The sequence below is a fragment of the Trachemys scripta genome, chromosome 24, assembly GCF_013100865.1.
Source record: "Trachemys scripta elegans isolate TJP31775 chromosome 24, CAS_Tse_1.0, whole genome shotgun sequence".
Taxonomy (NCBI): domain Eukaryota; kingdom Metazoa; phylum Chordata; order Testudines; family Emydidae; genus Trachemys; species Trachemys scripta.
The window spans coordinates 8,563,839-8,585,212 of record NC_048321.1 but is presented as its reverse complement, the minus strand read 5'-3'; the positions used below and the strand labels follow the sequence as shown (position 1 = coordinate 8,585,212).

Here is a 21,374-nt window from a genome sequence, read left to right as displayed (position 1 = left end):
GATTATCCAAGCTGGAATCAGGACAGTACCAGGCTGCCCAGTAACCTACCGCTCAGGAAATACTGCCTTGGGTTTATTAGCCGCAGACCATCCGGGCCTGAGCTTTGTGCCCCATCCTAGGGGTATGTACGGCTGTTACATCGGGACAGCTGCGTGTCGACACGTCTTACATCCACAGAAGGGGGTTTCCTGTTGGGGTGGTTAATCCACCTCTCCATGAGGCCGATAGCATCCTGGGTCTCCCATACAGCCCCTGCCTAGCAGAGCCAATGAGCTCGCAGCCCACGGAGGTCTGGCTATAGGCCAGAGCACAAGGGAATGCCTCTGCTAGGGAGCGGGGATCCAGGCGGAGACGGAAGCCCTGGATTTTCCTCTCTGCCTCTTGCTCCACGTGAGTGGGTTGAGTTGGGGGTGAACAGCTGCTCGCCTGGGTGGGAGGGAACGGGACAAAGATGCTGGCTTAACAATCAGGGCACCGTGGTGGGGAGCGAAAGCAGCCTGCTGCCAGGTGGGTTGTGCATGAGGGAGCAGCATCGCCGGCAGGGACGAAGCAAGAGAGGCGCGACTCCATCTACATCTCACATTGCAGGTCTCCTGCCAGGAACGGAGACTTTTCAGTGAGGGCTGGATCATTCTAGGAGGGGGGAGGGTTGGTTTTTTTTTGGGGGGGGGAGGGGCTTTAAGTTCCCCAAAGCTCTGCTGTGCAGAGTCCCCCGGGGTTGCTCAGCGTGTTGCAGAGGAGATGCACACACTGCGCTCTCCCCCTCAGGCAGGTCTTTGGAGACACAGTACCCAGGGATCCCACGTCTAGCTATGCCAGCGGTGATAATGGCTTGGGGAACCAGCATGCTTCAGGGCCTAAGTGGGACACGTGCCGGGGTCAGCCAGGATTTGCCTCTTATCCCCATGTGTATAGCTATGTACGGTAGGCCCAGGGCAATTTAAACCTTCCTCTGAAACACTGGATATTGGCCACTGCTGGAGGCAGGGACACTGGCCTGGATGCACCAGTGATGGGGGTCTGGTGGGGCAAGTGGAGGGATGCTTGACTAGAGGGAGCAGTGCTCTGATTAGGTGCTGCACGAGAGAGGATACAGGAATCGATGGACCAGTGCAGGGAGGAGATGGGGGTCTAAGGATTGGTTGGGGTTGATCTGGTGCAGTGGGCAGAGGGATACAGGAATAGACGGACTGGTTATCTTATCTGGCATAGGGAAGAAACAGGAGGATACTGATGGACCAAGGAGTCCGGTGGCATCTTCAAGACTAACCGATTTATTTGGGCATAAGCTTTCGGGGGTAAAAAGCCCACTTCTGAAGAAGTGGGTTTTTTGGTGCCACCGGACTCCTTGTTGTTTTTGTGAATACAGACTAACTCGGCTGCCCCCTGATACTTGACACTGATGGACCAGTGGCTTTTTCCCAAAACCTTCTGTTCCACTACAAGGCCACTAGGTGGTAGAATAACCCCCACCCCCATCCCCAAGAAGACGCAGGTGCGAGCCAGACTCAGTTATGTTGGGCTTTTATTCACTGCTACGTAAAGACCAGGAGATCCCCTGGCTGGGAGAGCAGCTGGGGCAGGCTGGAATTACTTCCCCCAACCGAGTTCTTCTCCGTTCCCGTCTCTCCTCCTCGCCCGCCACGCCCCAGTGGGGACAGGAGCACCCTGGCCAGCCCAAAGGAAGAGCTCAGCGGAGAAGGGGTGGAGGAAGGAGATCAGACACCGCCCAAGGCAGAGAAAGCAGGTGGCCTCGTCAATACAAGTCTCACCACCTTTGGGGTGGAATGGTGACCACAAACACGACTCACTTTGGCTTAGAGGGGTGGCCCCCCCCCACCGCCTCGTTTGCTAAATTGGGGAGGGTCTTGTGTTCTAGAGCAGAGCTGGCAGGTGTTCACACATTAGCTACTCAATCCTACGGATGGGTCAGGGTTGTTAGCCCTATGGTGCAGGTGGGGAAACTGAGGCACCAAGCAGGGCCGCAGCTCTCCAAAGGTTATGCAGTGAGTCAGCGGCAGATAGGGTGACCAGATGTCCCGATTTTATAGCGACAGTCCCAATTTTTGGGTCTTTTTCTTATATAGGCTCCTATTACCCTCCCCCCACCCCCATCCCGATTTTTCACATTTGCTGTCTGGTCACCCTAGCGGCAGAGCCAGGCAACTTGACGCCCCGTTCCCTCCTCTAACCACTAGATAACACTCCCCTTGCGGCGTTGGGATGATAACTCGGGCCTCTTGATGCCGAATTCCTCTGCTCTAACCATTAGACCGCGCTCCCTCGCGGGATGGGGAGGTGGACCCAGGAATCCTGCCATCCTGCCTAGCTCAGAGGCGGGTCTGAGGGGCGAGGGATCGGCAGTGGGTATGAATATGCATAGCGGAGTGTGTGAGTCCTCTGTCTGCCCCGGCCCCTTGGCAATATTACCCAGCGATCGGCTGAACAGACGGCTGGACCCTGCACTAACCTAGCACACGGCCCATCGCAGCTACAGGGGCCTGTACAAATACACCCAGCTGCGTTTCTAACAGGGAGGACTCGCTGTACGCTTCACCTATGGGCTTTCAGCCCCCGGGGCCCCGGAAGCTCCTACACAAGCTCTGTGCAGAGGAGTCGCTTCCCCCAGCCCCGAAAGGCGACGCTGCACATGGGCCTTCAGGGAAGGCCTGACACCGATTCCTGGTATTCATCAGCGAGCCCCGGTCACTTTTGTCCTGCCCCTGTTTTTGACCTGCATTGGTCACATGCTTCCTCTTTGCGTCCTGCCCTCAATGACTGTACAGTGTTGCTGCCGCGCTCCACCCCAGAACGGGCAGCATTTCAGCCCTGGGCGGGATGGGGGAAGGGGATTCCTGTCTATATTGCAAATAGCATTGAGAGCTGGTGGGATGAAATGGAAACTCATTTGTTCCTGCTGATGAGCTAGGCACTGCATTATTTCCGATCGTCCCTCGCGTGGCGTGTCAGGAGCCCTGGTGGCAACTGGAGCTTGTGGCTGCTGAGATGATAACCCCACGTATCCGAGGGAGAGGGGTATTTTCAAAGGGCCTCGGTGGTGATTTAGGTGCCTAATTCTCCTTGAAAGCCAATGGGAATTAGGTGCCTTGTCAGGAACTTCTGGAAATCTCACCCTTAGTGTAAAAGATTTAAAGCTGAACTGAAGCATCTGTCTGGATCCAAGTTTCCCTCTGAGTCAGCGGCTGCTTGGATCCATTTTTTTAGATCAGCTCTGAAGAGGATGGAGACCGTGTGCCTGGACTCTCCCCCTGGTCGGCTTCGCTGGGCGTCACCAGCGCTGGGATGGAATGACCGAGCTGCCCACCCCAATGGTGCTCTGAGGCCTGGCCTGCCCGACAGAATTCTCTGGCTAGCTCTGTACTTCTGTGCCCCCATCACCGCTGTGTCTGGGCAGCTGAAGAAACCAGCTTACGCTAAGCAGGTTCTGATCTGCCACAGCACCCACGCTGCAGCTTCTCTCCCCACCTGCGGCACAACGCGATTTCACTCTGGTCTCATGCCGCCCGCTCTAAGCACGGGAGCTGGGCTGAAAACCCAGGCGTCCTGCCTCCGCTTCGTCTGCTCTAACCATAAGGCTACATTTCCTCCTAGGACTGGGAGTGGACTTCAGGAGTCCTGACTCCCAGCCCCCAGGCAAAGGGGAACAGAGCCCCAGGAGGACACAAAGGCAGAGGGCGACTCCTAGAATGGAGTTGGGGCAGGGCTCCCGCACAGACAGCTGGGAATCAGGAGGACTGGTGAGCATAGTTACACACATCTGTCTGTGGACTGCAAGACAACCAGGGGGGTCAAGACCTACCTGCCCTTCCCACATTGCTAAATGCAGAGCCCGGCTAGACAGAGAGCTCAGTGGCTTGCGCATTGGCCTAACTAAACCCAGGGTTGTGAGTTCAATCCTTAAGGGGGCCATTTAGGGATCTGGGGCAAAAATCTGTCTGGGGATTGGGCCTGCTTTGAGCAGGGGTTGGACTAGATGACCTCCTGAGGTCCCTTCCAACCCGGATATTCTATGATTCTATAACCACCACCATCTGGGCAGCCCCAGAACCAACTCGGGCTCCCCCTAGGGAAGGGTAGGTGGGGGCAAGGTCCTGCTATGGAAAAGTTTGCGAACTTCTGAGCTAGAGCCTGGATTGGGTCAGAGAGGACGCAGCTCAGTGACACACACAGGGACTGGGTTACAGGAAGGGGTAAAACTGATTGTGTCACAATATGCACAGGGTGTAGAGACCTCCTGGCAGGCCACAGTGGTTGGGATGCCACCTAATGCTCAGGAATATTCCCCACTGGCTAGTTGATAAAGGGGTAAAAATGCCCCTGGAAGTTGTTTCAGTCAAACATCCCCTCATCCGTCAGGTTTTGATTTAGCAAAACTCAAAGGGACCAGCCACCTGGTTTCATCCAGAACTCTACAGGTGGGGGAATGAACTAAGAAACTGACCCAGTTCTACTTCATTATCTGCAGTTCTCTGTGGCTGCCTTTAATACACCCAAGGCGGGGATGGAGGGGTCAAGGGGTCACACACACGCACACACAATATACCCAAGATGGGAATGGAGGGGGTAACACACACACGCACACATGCATGGAATATACCCAAGGTGGGGATGGAGGGGTCAAGGGGTCACACACACGCACACACAATATACCCAAGGTGGGAATGAAGGGGGTAACACACACACACACACACACACACATGCATGCAATATACCCAAGGTGGGGATGGAGGGGTCAAGGGGTCACACACACACACACGCACACACAATATACCCAAGGTGGGAATGAAGGGGGTAACACACACACACACACACACACACATGCATGCAATATACCCAAGGTGGGGATGGAGGGGTCAAGGGGTCACACACACACACACACACACACAATATACCCAAGGCGGGAATGGGGGGGAGTAACACACACACACACACACACACACATGCAATATATCCAAGGTGGGGATGGAGGGGTCAAGAGGTCTCTCTCTCTCTCACACACACACACACACACACACTATACCCAAGGCGGGAATGGGGGGGGCGTAACACACACACACACACACACACACACACAGAAATCAGTTCCTTTTGTGTGCATTTTTTGTCCATACAGACCAGTGTTGCTCAGACAGGCTTGCAGTCACGAGTGGCTCTTTAATGTGTCGCCTGCGGCTCTTTGCAGCACATGATATTAAAACACTGGGTGATTTAATTATTAACCAGTCGAAGTTATTAACCAATCAGGAGGCTTTTACCATGTTACTAACCGATTGTCGTTGATAAAATAATCATACTCGGTCAGTCATTTTGCTATGCAAATGAAATATATATGGTAAGTGAAACAATGAATTCACACTCCTGGGCTCTGTTGGTCGCTAATTTGACTCCTGAACCGCGGAGGTCTGAGTATCACTGATCTAGAACTTACTACCTAAAAGCTGTAAGACAACCAACCCCTAGCTAGGAAACCACCGCCCAGCAGTTTGTGCATTTGGCCAGCAGGGGGCAGCATTCTGCTAGTGCCACCATAGGCACAGGGAGAGGAGTGTGGTACTGGGTGGGAGACCCTGGGGCAGGCTTGTTCCAGGAGCCTTGCTTCTTAAAGGGTTGGTTAATAAGCTGTGTATGGTTACAGATTCATCAGGGGATCTGTCCAGGCCTGCTAGAAATGCATGTGTGTGTTCCAGGTGTGACAGCTGCTATTTTGAGCGATATCAGGGCTTGAACCAGGGACTTCCAGAGCTAAAAGCAGGAGCTGATACCTGGGGGTCTCCAGCTGGTGGGAATTTCCCATCCTCAGACAAAACTTGCGATTTCAAAAAATTTCTCATCCCAAATTGGAACCAAATCCCAAAATCTCGATTCTTTTTTTTTTTGCAAACCCAGTTCCCACCCCTGTCCGGCCACCCCAAAAAATCTTTTTGGCTGATATTTTGTTTTGGTAAATTTGAAACATTTCGTTTAGATTTTGACCTTTTAAACATTAAAACTAGCGAATAAGCTACGCTGCCAAAGGAAAGGGTCATTTGGAGCTGGACAACGGAAACGTTTCGTTCCAAGGCTGGCGAAAAGGGGCATTTTGACATTTTCAAAACATTTTCATCTCCATTTTTTCTAAATGAAAAATTCGGCCGAATTGACACATTCCTGCGGGACGTTTCGGTTTTGATGACTCAACGCTTTCTGACGGCAAATCGTTTTCTGGAATAAGTCCCACCCAGCTCTAGTCCTTAGACAGGTCCTCTGTGAATCAGACACAGATGGGGGCCTGTAAGGGACACGCACCAGTGGCTTATGGCCACACATATACTGGAGACAGATGTGCTCAAAGCAGTTTTGATGGCCTCTGAAATCTCAACGTGAATTTGGTTCCAAATTTCACAGTTGAGCTCCATCCTGCTGTAGCGTGGTGGTCACCCACTCCTGCCCTGAGCACCGCCAGCTTTTCTGCCGCTCTAGGCGGCGGAAGGTCCCGCCCCAAAATGCCGCCCCCCACAGAGGCGACGGAAGGTCCTGCCGCCGAAATACCGCCGCGGTCGCCGCCCCCCAAATTGTAGCACCCCAGTCGCCTAATGGGTTGCACCGGCCCTGGCCCTGAGGGGCTTAGAACAGCCCAGTAGAGGGCTGTGGTTGGGACAAAGCAACTCCCAGGCTGATTAGGGAAGTAGGCACAGCTGAGAGCCACGTCCCAAACAGACCACAGCAGGCCCCACTAAAAAGGCTTTGAGCCAGGAGCACAGAGAGTCTCTCTCTGCTTTCAGAGAGAGAGGGGGCTGGCTGCTGGGAAGCTCAGGGTGCCTAGAGTGAGGCAGGGCTGGGGAGCTCCGGGCTGGCAACACCCCAGGCTGCAGGGCCTTGTCCAAGGCCCCATAGAGGCACTGGGTTGCAGAGGGAGGCAGCAGGTCCAGACCCAACCTTGCCTATGATGAGTGGCTTACACTGCAGTCTGCCCCAGGGCACGGGGGCGAGTTGGTGACTGGCAGTAGCCTACGACTGTGGATAGGGCTAGGGGGGAGACCCCGAGACTGAGGGGTGTACTGCCAGAGGGCAGCACCCCAGATAAAGGGGCACCGGAGTCCAGGGAGGGACATGGGGGCCAAGCGGCAGCGGGATACTGGAATGCAGAAGGCGCTCCAAGGCTGGCAGAGTTAATTCCCGGAAGACACCAGCAGGAGGCGCCGCAGGGGTGAGTCCCGCTTCGTTACACCTTCTAACCTGCTGACTGAAAACCCCAGATCCAACCCCTACAAGTGTCCCAGATACAGACCTGAAACCATACTCACATGCTGTATGTTCTCTGATATACACAGGCGGAGAGGGCATTTGCCCTAGTCGTGGAAGGCCCCACATATCTGCAGCAAACTAGCCCCCAAATCCTGCAGCAAAAGGCCCCAAATCCTGCAGGAAACTGGAAATCCCAGAACAGCGTCAGATACACTGAAATAATAAGGTTTCTATTAAACTAAACATGGCAGTGGCTAACGCAATCAGCACGGGATAAAGTGTGCTAGCTAATCCTCTGGCCAATTTAATCAGATGCGGCCCCTATCATTTTAAGCCCAAATTCTCAGCTGACGTCAGTCAAGAGAGGCACCAATTTACATTAGCCAAGAATATGGCCCTTCATTTTCAATGTGCTACAGAATTTTGTAACAAAAAAGGCATAAGTGCTTAGCACGAGCAATTGGGAGAGGGAGTGGGGTGGCAGTTGGGGGCTTTTGGCATCTGGGGATTTAACTGGGAGTTGTGAGAGATGCACAATACAATGCAACATTTCTGCTAAAATCAGCAGTGGAATAGTTAACAATGTTGTTGTCTGTTTGGTAGTCAGTAGGTTTCAGAGTCAACGCCCACTTGGCATCAATGGGTTCACATCTAGAGTGATTATTGTAGGCTGTCTAAAGACTAGGTCAGGCCACATGGCATCAGATACATGTCAATCAGGGCTACAAGCGTATCTCTGCAAACAGAAAAGGGAGCACAGCTAGGGGGTGGGTTCTGCAGAGTAGCGGATACACGGGGCCCTGATTACAGTCTCCTTGTGCTTATAGGGAGACCTGTGCAAATGTTAACTCCCTTAGTTAACTCGAACTTTGCAGCATCACTCAGGGAAGGGCAGGGAAACCTGAGCAATCTGCAGATTCATAGCTTGGTAACGAGGGGCCAGATCTTCCCGCTGGGAATCAAGCACCTAAATACCTTTGAGGACTTGGGCCTAAAGCCTTGCTTGCAACGGGGTTTGTTTGCACCACCGCGGTTGTGCAATGCACAATGACAATGCCCAATTCCACAGCTCCCCCTAGTGGAAAAGCAGGGTAACCCATGCCAGTGCACTGGGTCTGCACTGTGGGGTTAGCAATGGGTGTCTGTGGGGTTAGCAATGGGTGTCTGTTTGCCTATTTACACTGAGTCAGTCCCCCCCCCCCCCAAAATGGTTTCCCCTCTGCATCAGTGATGCTCTGGTCAATCCCTCCCCATGTGCCTAGAGGGTTTATTCCAGCCCTCCCACCAGTGTTTGGGGGTAACTTCTTGTGTGTCCCCAGTCATATTGCTTTGTCTAGGGCTGCGGCTCCGTCAGAGACCGAATGCTAAATAAATAACAAATAGGATGTAGCATTTCTAGAGCGCCGCTGATCCCGGGATCTCCGAGCGCTTTACAGACACAGGTCGGTATCATTCCCTCCATTTGACAGGTGGGGGAAACTGAGGCACGGGGGGGGGGGGCGCGTCACTAGTCCAAAGTCACCCAGTGAGTCAGTGGCAGAGACAGGCAGAGAACCTGAGAGTCGTTAGCGCCCAGTCCTCTGACCACTAGACAACACTCCCCCTCCTGGAGCTGGGAACAGAGCCCCATGCCTAAAGTGCTTCCGTTTTTGAGTGCTCCCGTCTGAGTCGCCTCGAAGGGGCCTGGTTTCCAGCGGGTGAGTGCTCAGCACAGTTGGGCGTCCCAAATCACTAGCCTTTTTGCAAACGTAGCCCTAGGTGTCCCTTTACTGGGCCCGCCAGACAACGCTGCCCCCCCAGAGGTGGGGAGCGAACCCAGGAGTCCCGACGGCATTCACACTAATCAATAGGATATTGCAGGGAGCAGCAGGTGGGGTGCAAGGCCACTGGGGGCGGGGGAGAGGGGTGTCTGTCTTTTGGATCGCCGCCTCTTCCTTCCAGGTCGAAGAGCCGTGCAAACCGAGCAGGGCTGCCTTTGGCTTTGAACCTGGATCGGGCACAAACCGCTGCTGGAAATTGGAAGAAGCTCCGGCTGGCCACGTTCCTGATCTCGAACCCAAATCGACCCTTTCATTCCCTTTTTCTTTCCCCTCCTCTGCATCTCCAGGCCGTGCCCGGCAGGACCCGGAGGGACGGGACCCACGCGCCTCCCCTCTGGTTTCCTGACTGGCACGTGGGAGCAGCCGTTAGAAGCTGTCACCGTCCCGCCCCCAAGGTAGGCCAGATTTCCCAGCGGACTCCGGGCGCTCTGTGGCCACGTGGCACAGTCCTGGGCGGTAATGCTTGGGGGCGTTCTGCTGCCAGGCCGCGGCCTCCACCGAAGGGGCCCAGTGCCATCCAGAAACTGGTCGCATGGGGATCCTGGCCCAATTGAGTGCTCCTATTCCGGTCAGATTCCCTGGACCCTGGGCGCGGCCCGTGGCTAGGATAGATACACAGCAGGGCGGAGGATACACAGCAACCCAGACACAATGGGCTCGCCAACCAGGATGGGGTGGGAGAGATGGGATGGGGAGGTGTCTCCAGCTCCTCCCCACTCCAGGAGCAGCCAATGGGATGGGGAGAGACTAAATCTAGGCCTCTTCTTCTCCTTTCCCTTGTTGGGGCTTCTGTCCCTTTAACTGGCCGGGTCGCCCTGGGCCAGTAGGTTCTGGAAATTGACCAGCTGTTTGATCTGTTCCGTTTGCATAGAATGCCTTCTGAACAGCTTCTTCTTCGCCTTGGGGGAGCTGGGGGCCATGGGGATGAGCCCCCTGTGCACGGGCGAGGGGGGCCGGCCGTTGGCCCGGATGTCAGGGATGGGAGGGTGGGGGTTGATGTTGAGCGGGGGCAGGAAGCCAGGCCGGGTGTGGGCGATGTGATCTAGGAGGAGAGTCCCCGATCCCCTCCTCTCCAGCAGCCCCGGGGAGCGACGCCGCCCCGTCATGGGGGACACGGCGCTGGGAATGCTCTCTAGGGACTCCCGGGAGGAGCTGGCCGGCAGGGTCAGGGGGGAGGCGTTGTATTTCCTCCTCTCCAGGGAGACGCGGCCTGAATCCGGGGAGCCGGGGATGGAGTCTGGGCAGAGGTGCGCGTCCGACTCGCAGTGCTCCATGCGGGCCAGCTTATGGTGGGCCACGCCCCGCAGGCCGGGCGCCGGGCCCCCCCCACTCTCCTGGGCCTCGGGGGCCGTGTTGCGCCGTGACAGAGGCTGGTGGAGGTGACCAAAATGAACCTTCTCGGCCCAAGGTGCCTCCGGACCTGGGGCCTCTTCCCCAAAGCCTTGCGGGGCAAGCGTCTTGAAACCGGGGGGCTCCTGGCCCTCGATGCTGTGCCTCCGTGACAGCACGGGCCTCTTGGTGATGCTCAAGCCATTCATCTCGGCCGTGATCCTCTCCTCCGGCGTCCGGGCCTTCTCCAGATGGGTTGCGGCCAAGGTGGAGGGCGCCACCAGCCCCCATGGTTCCGAGTTGAGTCTCTTGAGTTGCCTAGGCCGGCCCTTGGGCGGCGGGGCTGCCGGTGGCTGCTCCGCGGAGGCCTCAGCCTCCAGCCCCTTGGGAAGAGGCAGCGGGGGGCAGGTCAGCCGGGTGGCCATGGTGAAGTTGAAGACGTCCCTCGCCTCCTCCTTCTCGCTGGCCCCGGGCGACTGCGTGGTCTTGACGTCGATGTCGGAGGGCGACATGCACAGGGCAGGCGACTTCTCCTCCAGGCCCGGGGATGGGGGTGAGTTCAAGTACTGCTTGGTCTTCTTGGTGCCCGAGGGGGACGTGTCGGTGGTGATGATGATCACCTCCTTGCCCTTGGCCTTGCAGGCGTCCAGCAGCACCTGCAAGGTCTCCCGGTCGCCCCGGTTGATGGCGTACACCAGGGCCGATGCCCCCGCGTAGTCCCTGGCGCTGGGGTCGGCCCCGTGCTCCAGCAGGACCGAAGCCACCAAGGGCCCGGCCCGGTCGGCGCAGGCGTGCATCAGGGCCGTCTTGCCCGTCTTGTCGGGGATGTTGGGGTCGGCGCCGTTCTCCAGCAGGTAGCGCACCATGCGGGGCTTGTTGTGCGGGTCGTCATAGCGGGCCAGGCAGGCGGCGATCAGCGGGGTCTCGCCCTGGGCGTTGCCCTCGTTGATGTAGGCCCCACCTTCCAACAAGAGACGAGTGAGGCGGAACTTGCCCTGCCACACGGCCTTCAGCAGGGCATTCCCCTCCGCGTGTGGCATGGCGGCTGGATCGTTCATCGCCAGGCGGGGCCTGAGGCCGGGCGGTCTCGTGGGGGCAAGCCGGGGTTGTGGGCGGCGGGGCGGGGCATTGCACAGGCAGAGCACCTCCCTGGACAGAGAGAGAGAGAGAGAGAGAGAGAGAGAGAGAGAGAGGGAGAGCACATAATGAAATCTTACCCTGCTCCAGCATCGTTCATTGCCAAGCAACCCCTTCACCACTGAGCTGCCACCTCTGCGCTGCAATGCAGCAGCTGGTTAATAGCCGCACAGCCGGGCTTCAGTGACCACGCAGCCGATGCTGAAATGCAGCCTGCTCTGGGGTGGAACATGGCAGCTGTTTAACAGCTACACAGCCATGCTGCACAGGGAACACTCACCCAATACTGAAATGCAGCAAGTTCTGGGGTGCAGCATGGCAGCTGCTTAAAAGCCACAGCAACGCTCCACAGGGACCCTCACCCAGCATTGGAATGCAGCCACCTCTGAGGTGGAGGACAACACTTGTTTGATGACCACATAGCAGTGCTGCACCGGGATCACTCCCCCAACACTGAAGTGCAGCCAATTCGGGGGGGAGCTGTTCAGTGGTGTACCGCAAGGCTGCACAACGGTTTAGGACAGGAAGTGAAGGCTCCAACAGGTGAAACCAGGCAGGCAGAATCTCCTTATTCATACTGAAATTGGGCCTGGCTAAGAAGTGCCCTGGGATTTTTAAGGCCTCTGCGGGACAAGGCCTCAGTTTCACATCCATGTGTCTGGTTTGCAGGCCCCCTCCTTCCACATCACCTCTGCGCCCATATTCAGACTTCCCAGAGAACCAAGGCAAAAACAGTGGGGAATTCAGCAGTTCCTGCCGCAGAAAAACCCACCTTCGTCCCACTCTGTTGTCAACGGAGGGGTGGCAATAGAGCAATCCAGACAAGACTAATCTCTAGCTCTTATCACTGGTGGGTCTCAAAGGAGGGGAGACTCATTACCCCCATTTTACAGATGGGGAAACCAAGGCACGGGGTGTTGCCCAAAGCCACCCAGCAGCAGAGCTGGGAATAGAATCCAGGTTTGCCTGAGTCTCACTCACCCTGCATTCATGGCACATGGGACAGCTCCGGGGCATTGTCCTGCATATCTCAGGTATAGCTTTATGCACTGTCCATTAATCCAAACCAGGACCTAAGCAGCCCCTCTCTGGTGGTGCTAGGTGACTTCTTCACACCACGCACAGACAACCTGTGGAACTCCTTGTCAGGGATCGTGTGAAGGCCAAAACTATAACGGGCTTCAAAATGAATTAGACACGTTCATGGAGGGAAAGGTCCATCGATGGCTATTTGCCAAGATGGGCAAGGAGGCAACCCCATGCTCTGGGCATCCCTAGCCTCTGATTGCCAGGATCTCGGTGTGGATGGATCACTCAGTGGTTGCCTGTTCTGTTCATTTCCTCCAAAGCACCTGGCATCGGAAGACAAGATACCGGGCTAGATGGACCATTGGTCTGACCCAGTCTGGCCGTTCTTATGCAGCACGGTCTACTCCCTTTCGCTTCTCCACAGCCCAGGCTAAATTCTTGTCTACCGCAAGGGATGCTCCCCTACAGCCATTAGCAGGTTGCCAAAGCGTTAAACACTCAACTCCCAGGCATGTGCCGTGAAAAATGTCACCGAGCGCTGGCAGATCCCCCTGGCTTCCCATCCCAACCTGCCTGCCTGACTCAAAAGCCTACCAGCTGGCGCCCGCGTGGAAAAGGGTAATTAATTCAACGCTGGAAAAAAACAAGTTAACTAATCAAAAGGAGTTTGGCTGGTGAGCGCGTGTCCCCTCCGCCCCCAGCCCCTTCTGCCCTGGCAGCTGGTTGGCTGGAGGGGCATTGGAGAAGGGCTGCTGGTCCTGCTTCATTTACCAGAAATATCTCACTCGGGGGTGTAGGTGACACAGTGTCTATTGGTGCTAGCTTGTGGAGTCGGATGCAAACAGGGCTAGCTTGCCCAAAGAGCTGCAGGTTGGATTCCCGAGGGCTCAGACCTCCCCTTCCCCCCCAAATCAGGGCAAGCGGCCAGCGTAGGCACCTGAATACATTCAAATTTCAAAGGCCTCTGTGTGGGTCCCACTGGGACACAGATGGGCAGCGACTTTTCAGAAGGGCCCGGCTTCCGGCCTGCGCAGCTCTTTGGAAAAACCCGGCCACGTGTTCTGCGGGATTGATTCACGCTGGCTCCCACCTGGGCCCACGCTGGGAAATAGAAGCCAAAGGAGAGGCAAGAGGGGTGAAGCAGGGGGAGGAGAGAAAGGAAGAGTGCAGGGGAGGAAGAATGAGATAGATGGAAAGAATAAGCGATGAGGGAAGGTAAAGAAAAGGGGGAAGGAACAAAAAGGCCAGGAGAAGGAGAAGAAGGAAGGCGCAAGGGGGGAAAGGCAGGGGAGGAGGAGAGAAAAAGGGGCCTGGAAGATGGAGGGGGAATAGAGGGGACGCAGAGGAGAGCTGAGGAGCAAAGTAGAAGAGAATAAAAGAGGTGTGGAAAGAGAAGAGGCAGAAAAGGAAAGCGAATTAGCAGGGCTAATGAACGAGCAGCGTCCTACAAATCATCAGAGGCTGGCGCCATCCCCTGACCCGGTGCCCCGGGAACCAGGGCCTGATTGAATCACGGACGTTGAGCGCGGCAGATTAATGGCACCGAATTGGCCTGCTAAGAGCCCTTCCAGTAAGAGGCAGCAGGCTGCCTGTGGTTATAGCACATGGCTCTGGGCAGCAGACTAAGCAGGGTTGGTTGAGGTTATGGCTTAGATGGGAGACCCCTGACCCCAGTGGTATTGGTGACTCAATGGAGGGTGTTCTTCTCAGAAGGCCCCACCACATGTGGTCATCAGCAGTCCTCTTCTTGCTAAAGCTGGTGGCCTGATTGAGGCACAACCGGGGTAGTCACTGGCCACAACGATCTTTGCTTCCTATCCTAAAGTGCTAGGGAGTATTCTGTCCTGGAGGGAGTGTTGTCCAATGGTTAGAGCAGGAGACTTGCAAGCCAGGACGCCTGGGTTCTGTGCACGGTGCTGGGAAAGACTGGTTAGAGTAGCTACACTGGGAGCTTGGAAATCTGGTCCAATGTGACATTACCATGGTCACCCGGGGAGTCTGTGACAGAGCTGGGCACTGAATCCCTATCTCCTGGTGAACGTGTAACACGGTGAGCCGCTGTGAATGTGAAAGAGGCAGACGACATTTCTGTAGGTACAGAGGCAAAAGGTTTACGCTCAGGATTTGTCTCTTGTGCACACCTGTGGGTCGGGTCAGAACCTGGCATATGAACCTTCATTCTCACGTAGCCTTCTCAAACCCTTCTAGGAACCGTCCCCCCACTCCCACCCCAAACTAGCTCACCCCTCTCTGCAAGGATCGGCCGGGTCATTAATTCTGCCCAGGACAATTAGTCTGTGTGGCTGGCTGGACCTGGAAGAGAAGCTGGAAGAGGCCAGCTCAGTTTGATAGCCCCAGCTGATGGAGGAGAAAAGGGGGAAGATTGAAAATAGATAGGCTGGTGTTTTCTGTGGGATTTGGATGGTCAGTTCCCAATGAACCTAATAGGAACTGGGCATCCAAATACTCTCAGCAACTTGAAACATCTCAGCCTTCTTCTGTAATCTTCCTATCTATCTACCTACCTAATCTTCGTCTGCATCTCTCTCCATCTTTCTGTTGCATGAAACATTTCCTATAGTCTTTCAAATTAAGCATATTAGAAAGGCTGGCACGTCCCTCTGAGCCAGTGCAGCATTCCTTTTGAGAAAACACTGGATTAACTTGCAGTGACTAGCTCTGTTAAAGTGTCATTTCAAAACCCAGCCATGTGCAGCAACACAAAGCCGCGGGAGGGCCCTGGAATCATTTGTCATTTGTCAGACAATGACTGAGCTGCCAGCTAACCCACACTAAGTGACCTGCTTTATCTGTTTTGTTATTAGCACCCAGTCATTTCCTCATTACTTCTAGATTTAACTCAGCGTCCCCAGAGCTTTCACGGGTGGGGGGGAAGGAATCTAGTAAGGTTTGAGCATGGGCCAGGGCTTCAGTGTTCTGGGCTTTCTCACCCGCTTTGCAGGCAGCGCACACTAGTAGTTAAAGCGGGCAGAAGGGGTCTGAGGATCAGAACTCCGGGCGTTTATGTATTTATTTTTTTAATATCTGTAGCAGGGAATGCTGTTGAGTAGTTGGGAAAGCGGACTGGGAATCAGGACTCCTGGGTTCTATTACCAGTTGTAGGCCAGAGTGCAATCTAGTGATTAGAGCAAGGGGACTGGGAACTCCTGGGTTCTCTTCTTGGCTCTACCAAATCATGTCCTCCCTCTGTGCCTCAGTTTCCCCCAACTCTAGACTGGGGATCACAGCGACTCACCCACCTTTTTCAAAGCACTTTTGCGATCTCTAGCAGGAGGCGAGGGATTTTCAAAGAAACCTAAAGGAGTTAGGTGCCCACAATGCCCAGTGGGCTCCTAAATCTCAGAGGCCCATTGAAAAGCCCAACTGAAAAGTACCACATAAGGGCCTGATCCAAACTCCATTGAAGTCAGCGACAGCCTTTCTATTGACCTTAGCGGGCTGCGGATCAGAACTGAAGTGCGATGCCCTATGACGGGGATTTTATTTCTGACGGATTTTATCCTGAGCAGACGCCAACTTTTCAGTAACACCAAAAGGCACGCAAGAGAAAACAAGTCGATCGATAAGAGGCAGCAAGCACTAACATTTCTGCCCATCTTCCCTTCCAGAAAAGCATCTAGCCCCCAAGATGCCGGAGGAGATATTGACCAGCAAGACGCTTCAAAAATGAGGCGCTCTCCTCCTGCGTCAGTTTCTCTCCTCTGGACCTCACGGTCACAAGTCTGGAAGCAAGAGAGCGCAACAAGAGTGGGGTGCTTTTGTTCGTCTCTGGAACAACCCCCCTGTTGAGGCCTCCATGAATATACCTAAAGCTGTCAGATTCACCATTTAAAGCTCAAACCCCGCCCCTTATTTTATATGATTTTTTCTCTTGCCGCTACTTTCTGGGGGCTTTTTCGAGGGACTGGTGCCAGCAGGGCCTCTTGGGTGGTTGGTTGTTATAATTTATTATCTGTATCTCAGTAGCACTTAGAAGCCCGTTATGGATCGGGTCCCCCGGGGTGCTAGGCGCTGTACACACGCAGAACAAAAAGCCAGCCCCGGACCCAGAGATCTTACAACCTATGTTTGCATCACCGGCTCATTAACAGGATCCCCAGTGGGGATGTGGGGACTAGGGGTGGGGGGCACGGGCTTTAGAAATAAAAGGAGGTGATTAAGTCAGATCACCAGCTGGAAATCAACAGAGCCTCGTTGGAGTCAGTGGGTCAGATTCCCAACTGGTGCCACTGGGCCAGAGCTCCAGGAAATCAATGGGTCAAGGCCCAGCTGTTGTCCATTAGCATTCCCTGGAACTGTGCTGATTTGCACCCGCTCAGGATCTGGCCCATTGTGTCATTAGCTTGGGATGTCCGCCCCCCTCCCCGTCCTTTGCCAAAGGGAACCCATATCCTGTGCAATTTACCTGCTCCGACCCCGACGGGAGCTTGGCTCCAGCAAGGCGGGCAAAGTTGGGCTCTTACAGGCTGAATCTGCTACCCTTGATCCCACAAGTCATCCTTACTCACCTGAGTCGCCTCGGTCACTTCTATGGATTCACCAGGATCGCTCACCCGAGTGAGGGTTGCGGCAGCGGGAGGCTTGGGCCCGCTTCAGTGTGAATCTCCCCTTCTCCCCTGGGCTTAATGGAACTGCTCAGGGTTCATAGGTTTTTCAGACCACACCGGGCCATTTACCATCACCATAGGATTGGACCCCTTCTAGCTTAAACATCCTAGACAATGTCCCTCCCCTCTGTCTATGTAGCTTGCCCTCATCAGCATCCCATCCGTGCTCTTCACAATCAGAAATGGGTTATCCCCGTTTTGTAGGTGGGGAACTAAAGGCTCAGGAGAGATGAAGCAACTTGACCAAGGTCACGCAGGGAATCTGTAGCAGAGCCAGGAATTAAACCAGATCGTCTGGGTCCTACTCCCTGTGAGACCATCACCCCTTCCACCCCAGCTACTGTTTCAGTTTGGAGGCAGTGTTGATACACTGTCTTCCACATTGCTCGGGGAATGAATGAGCAATTACCTCTCTCATTCCTCCGGTTTCTCTCCTGAGCTCCACCATAGGAAATCTATGAGAGCCCTATATCATATCAGAAAAATCCATCTGTCATGTTGGGGTGTAATAAAACAGGCAATTTCAGCTCGGGAATCCTGTAAACCCTTCATCGTTTATTGTCCAGGAATGCAGGCTAAATAAGCTACGGTCTGGTAAGATCTCACTCAGTTTGTCCCCATAGGACCTCTAAGTATAAAAAGCCATTTGGCAGCTTTCAAAGACAAGACCCGGGCTTTCGGGTGAAAAAAACCACAGCCTTTTCCAGACGAAGCAGCCCTTTTTTTCGTTTAAAAAACCCCAGCCCAAATCCCTGAAGAGCACTACGGCTTTAGGAAACAAAGGTTTAAAGCTCTGACAGCGACGCTGAATATCAAGGCATGCGATGGATGAAAACAAAGAGGGGGAAAAAAGCCAGATCGATTCTTTGCCGCATCTTTGCATTTGTGGGTTGCAACTGGAAAAGGAAGAGAGTCGGTTTTTGGCAGATTGCTACGGAGGTGAACTGGGAATGCCTAGTGGATTTCGGGGTAGAGATGGTCTGAGGGGAATTTATTGGAATCAGAATTCTTGCAAGGATCTGGGATTTCAGATGCAAAGGGATTTTCTTGGGGGTGATGAGAGAAACCTAAAGAAAATATTCTGGTCTAAATTAGCAAGAGCTTTCACCCACGTCTGGTTACATAACCACATCAGAATGAATGCAACCTACTGAATGGAGCGAGAGAAATTATATATATATATATATGGGATTTGAACTTGCGATGCTGAATATTGGGTTCAGGATGGGTACAGCGAGTGAAATACATTCAAATCAAAGGCTAATCCCATTCCTGTTCTAATTCTATTAACCAGGTGGATTTAAAGCAATACCCCAGCTAGTGGCAATAAAACGTGATTAGATTTTAATATAAAACAGATTTCTGGCTTGGTTTGGATCAGCAGAATAAAACACCAAAGGGACCAGAACGGGTAAGAGCAGAAAGACACCTGAGGGGACATCTAGCCACAGAGAAATTAATGATTAGGCTGAGGGGAAAGAAACACATTTAATAAGAACAACGAATTAACCATTCATTAAATAAGTGCGACCAAAAAATCCCAGAGTTGCCAATCAAACTGGGCTGTTCTGGAAACCAGCAGCGATTGAGGGATGGGATTTTAGGACAATGTGACAGACAGACAAGATCTTCAGACTGGCCAGGAGACTTTCTCCCCCAGCCCCGTCTGCATTTTAACCTAAGCCAGGACCCAGGCGCTGATCCCCGGCCAGAAGCAATGATGGTGCTTGCTCCCTTCATCACCCACTAGCTGCCCTAGCATTCTTTGATAGCCCGCTCTTCACAGGGGCTGGCACTTGGGGGGCTGCCGCCCCCCCTGGCTTGAAGTGGTTTCCTTCCTATCCCGGGTTTGCAGTTTGGTTCACTGGTTCTCAGCGCCCCCACTCCACACCTCGTTCCAGCGCCCCTGCGGCTCTCTTCCTTTTTAAAAGCGGTTTCGTACCTGGCGTGGTTGGACCCGCTCCCGTCACCTGCTGCCGGTCACATCCTTCCTCCTCACCCCCGGGAAACCGGAGCCGGAGCCTGGAGAGTTGTCATGGCTTGAGCCCTTTGCTCCCCTTTTGTGCATTGGGTGCGTGCGGGTGTTTCAAGGAAATCGACCCCATTCCGGGGGATAGACACGGCGAAGCCGAATCATTCACTCCATCAAAGCCCTTCTCGGCCTCTTTTTGTCAGCGGCATTTCCCTCCTCTCCCCCCGCCCCGCGCCGGTTGCAGCCCTGCGGGTAGGGGCCCGAGCGCCGGTGTTTTCCACTGACTGTCACAGCCTGCCGGGCTCTTTGCAGAGACAGAGCCGGGCTGCTATTTTTAGCTCCCTTCCCATAGACCAGAAGTAGCTATTCCATTCAACTCCACAGAGCAATCACACTGCACCAAGATACATGGGAAAGGGGCCCGCCTCTTCCACTCGCCCCCTCCCCTGCCAGTGCTTCGGGATTATGCTCACTCCTGGTCTAATCCCTCCATCTCGCTCTGTAGCAATGTGGTGGCACGCTCCCAGGGCTGCCCAGAGCGGGGGGAGCAAGTGGGTCAATTTGCCCTGGGGCCCCCATGAGATTATAGTATTCTATAGTATTGCAACTTTTTTTTATGGAAGGGGCCCCTGCAATTGCTTTGCCCCGGGCCCCCTGAATCCTCCGGGCGGCCCTGCACTCTCCAGGGGCGCCGGACCAATGTGCATTGTGCTGAGAGCCGCCGAACCAAACTGCAAGCCCTGAATCTGATGGAAACCACTTCAAGCCAGGGACTGTCTCCTTAGGATGAGTCCAGTGCACGTTGCTGTACTATAAATACCAGCCCCTGGCCACTGCAGTGCCGGGTGCGATTAACCCTTGATCCTCCGCTGCCCTGCGCCTTTGTGTTCCCGCTAACACCCCTCGCCAAGTCACCTAGTTTTAGGAATATTAGTGACCTGCCTGGCAGCAAGGCCTCCAGGCCTCAGCGGGGATCATTCAGCGGCAGCGTTAGGCCTCTGCAATGGCGGGGGCCCTCAAGCAGCAAGGGCCCCCCCCCACCCGCACGGTGAGTCAGTTACTTGGCCCTGGTGACAAAGCAAAAGCCAAGGTGAAGCGTAACCCCACCCCCAACATGATGCAGGGACGCAAACCCTGTCCAGCGTGTTGGACAGCAAAGTAGTAGCCCCCCACTCCCACATCTGAGTTTTGCAGGGGGCTGCTAGTGGATAAACCAGGAGTGCTGGATCAATGGGGCGCTGAGAACCATTGGACCACATTGTAAACCCTGGATATGATGGAAACCACTTCAAGCCAGGGGGTGTTCCTGCCTCCCCCCCCCCCCCCACGTGCCACTAATTCCAGCACCTCTGGGATAAACGGCGCCACTGGCTCCATTGTGCCGGGCACCGCACTGACCCAGAGTGAGAGATGGTCTTTGCCGCATAGTGGCTTACAAACCAACCAGACCAGACAGACAATGGGGGGAAGGGGAAACTGAGGCACAGAGCGGGGCCGCGACTTACCCAGCATGACCTAAGCAGGGCAGTGGCAGAACCAAGAAAAGAGCCTTGCTCTCCCCAAGTCTCAGACCAGTGCCCTACCCACTAGCCCATGCTACCTCTCACGTGGCAGGGCTGTAAATGACTTCGCAAGTCGCAGAGCAAGGGAGGGGTGTAAGATACTCAGCGTCCGCCCAGGGTCTGTCTCCACTGCATTGTAAAACTGGGTCTGTTGCATCCGGGCTTGTGGGCTCCATGGTGCATTGGCAACCTGGGCTAACAATTGCTAGACCCATAACACACCACTGTGGCAACGGCTCCATACTGCGCTACACAGACCTTCTGACTTGGGTCTGCGGCTTGAGTTGTGTCCACACTGCAAAATGACGGGGCTTGGACCTGCGTCTCAGTGGGACTAGGGCTCAGACCCCCTGCCAGGTGAGTCCTAGGATTCAGATCCTGAATGATTGCTGACCCCATCACATACAGCTTTGTGTGTAGACGGTAGGGGGGGGGGGAGGGTGAAGGTTGGGTTCAAACCTGAGCCTAAACCCAGGTTTACAGTTCAGTGTAGACATAATCCCAGTTTCCCCACCCCCATCCTTGCCTCAAAGATTCATTTTGGATCCCATCAAGGGTGGAGGTGGGAAGTGTTGGCTAGTGGTTAGAGCAGGGGACTGGAAATCTGGACTTCTGGCTTCTACCTCCAGCTCTGCCATGGGCTCCCGACAT

At 54.6% G+C, this 21,374-nt stretch overlaps 1 protein-coding gene across 1 annotated transcript; it reads right to left on the bottom strand.

The window, feature by feature from the left end:
• Nucleotides 1-6,964: 6,964 nt before the first annotated feature.
• ANKRD34A (ankyrin repeat domain 34A) lies at nucleotides 6,965-19,532 on the bottom strand. The gene is made up of 2 exons (XM_034756968.1): nucleotides 19,132-19,532; nucleotides 6,965-11,544 (listed from the first exon to the last, which is right to left on the bottom strand). Exon 2 carries the CDS (start codon nucleotides 11,451-11,453, stop codon nucleotides 9,864-9,866), a length of 1,590 nt encoding a protein of 529 aa, XP_034612859.1. The 5' UTR covers nucleotides 11,454-11,544; nucleotides 19,132-19,532; the 3' UTR covers nucleotides 6,965-9,863.
• Nucleotides 19,533-21,374: the final 1,842 nt, after the last annotated feature.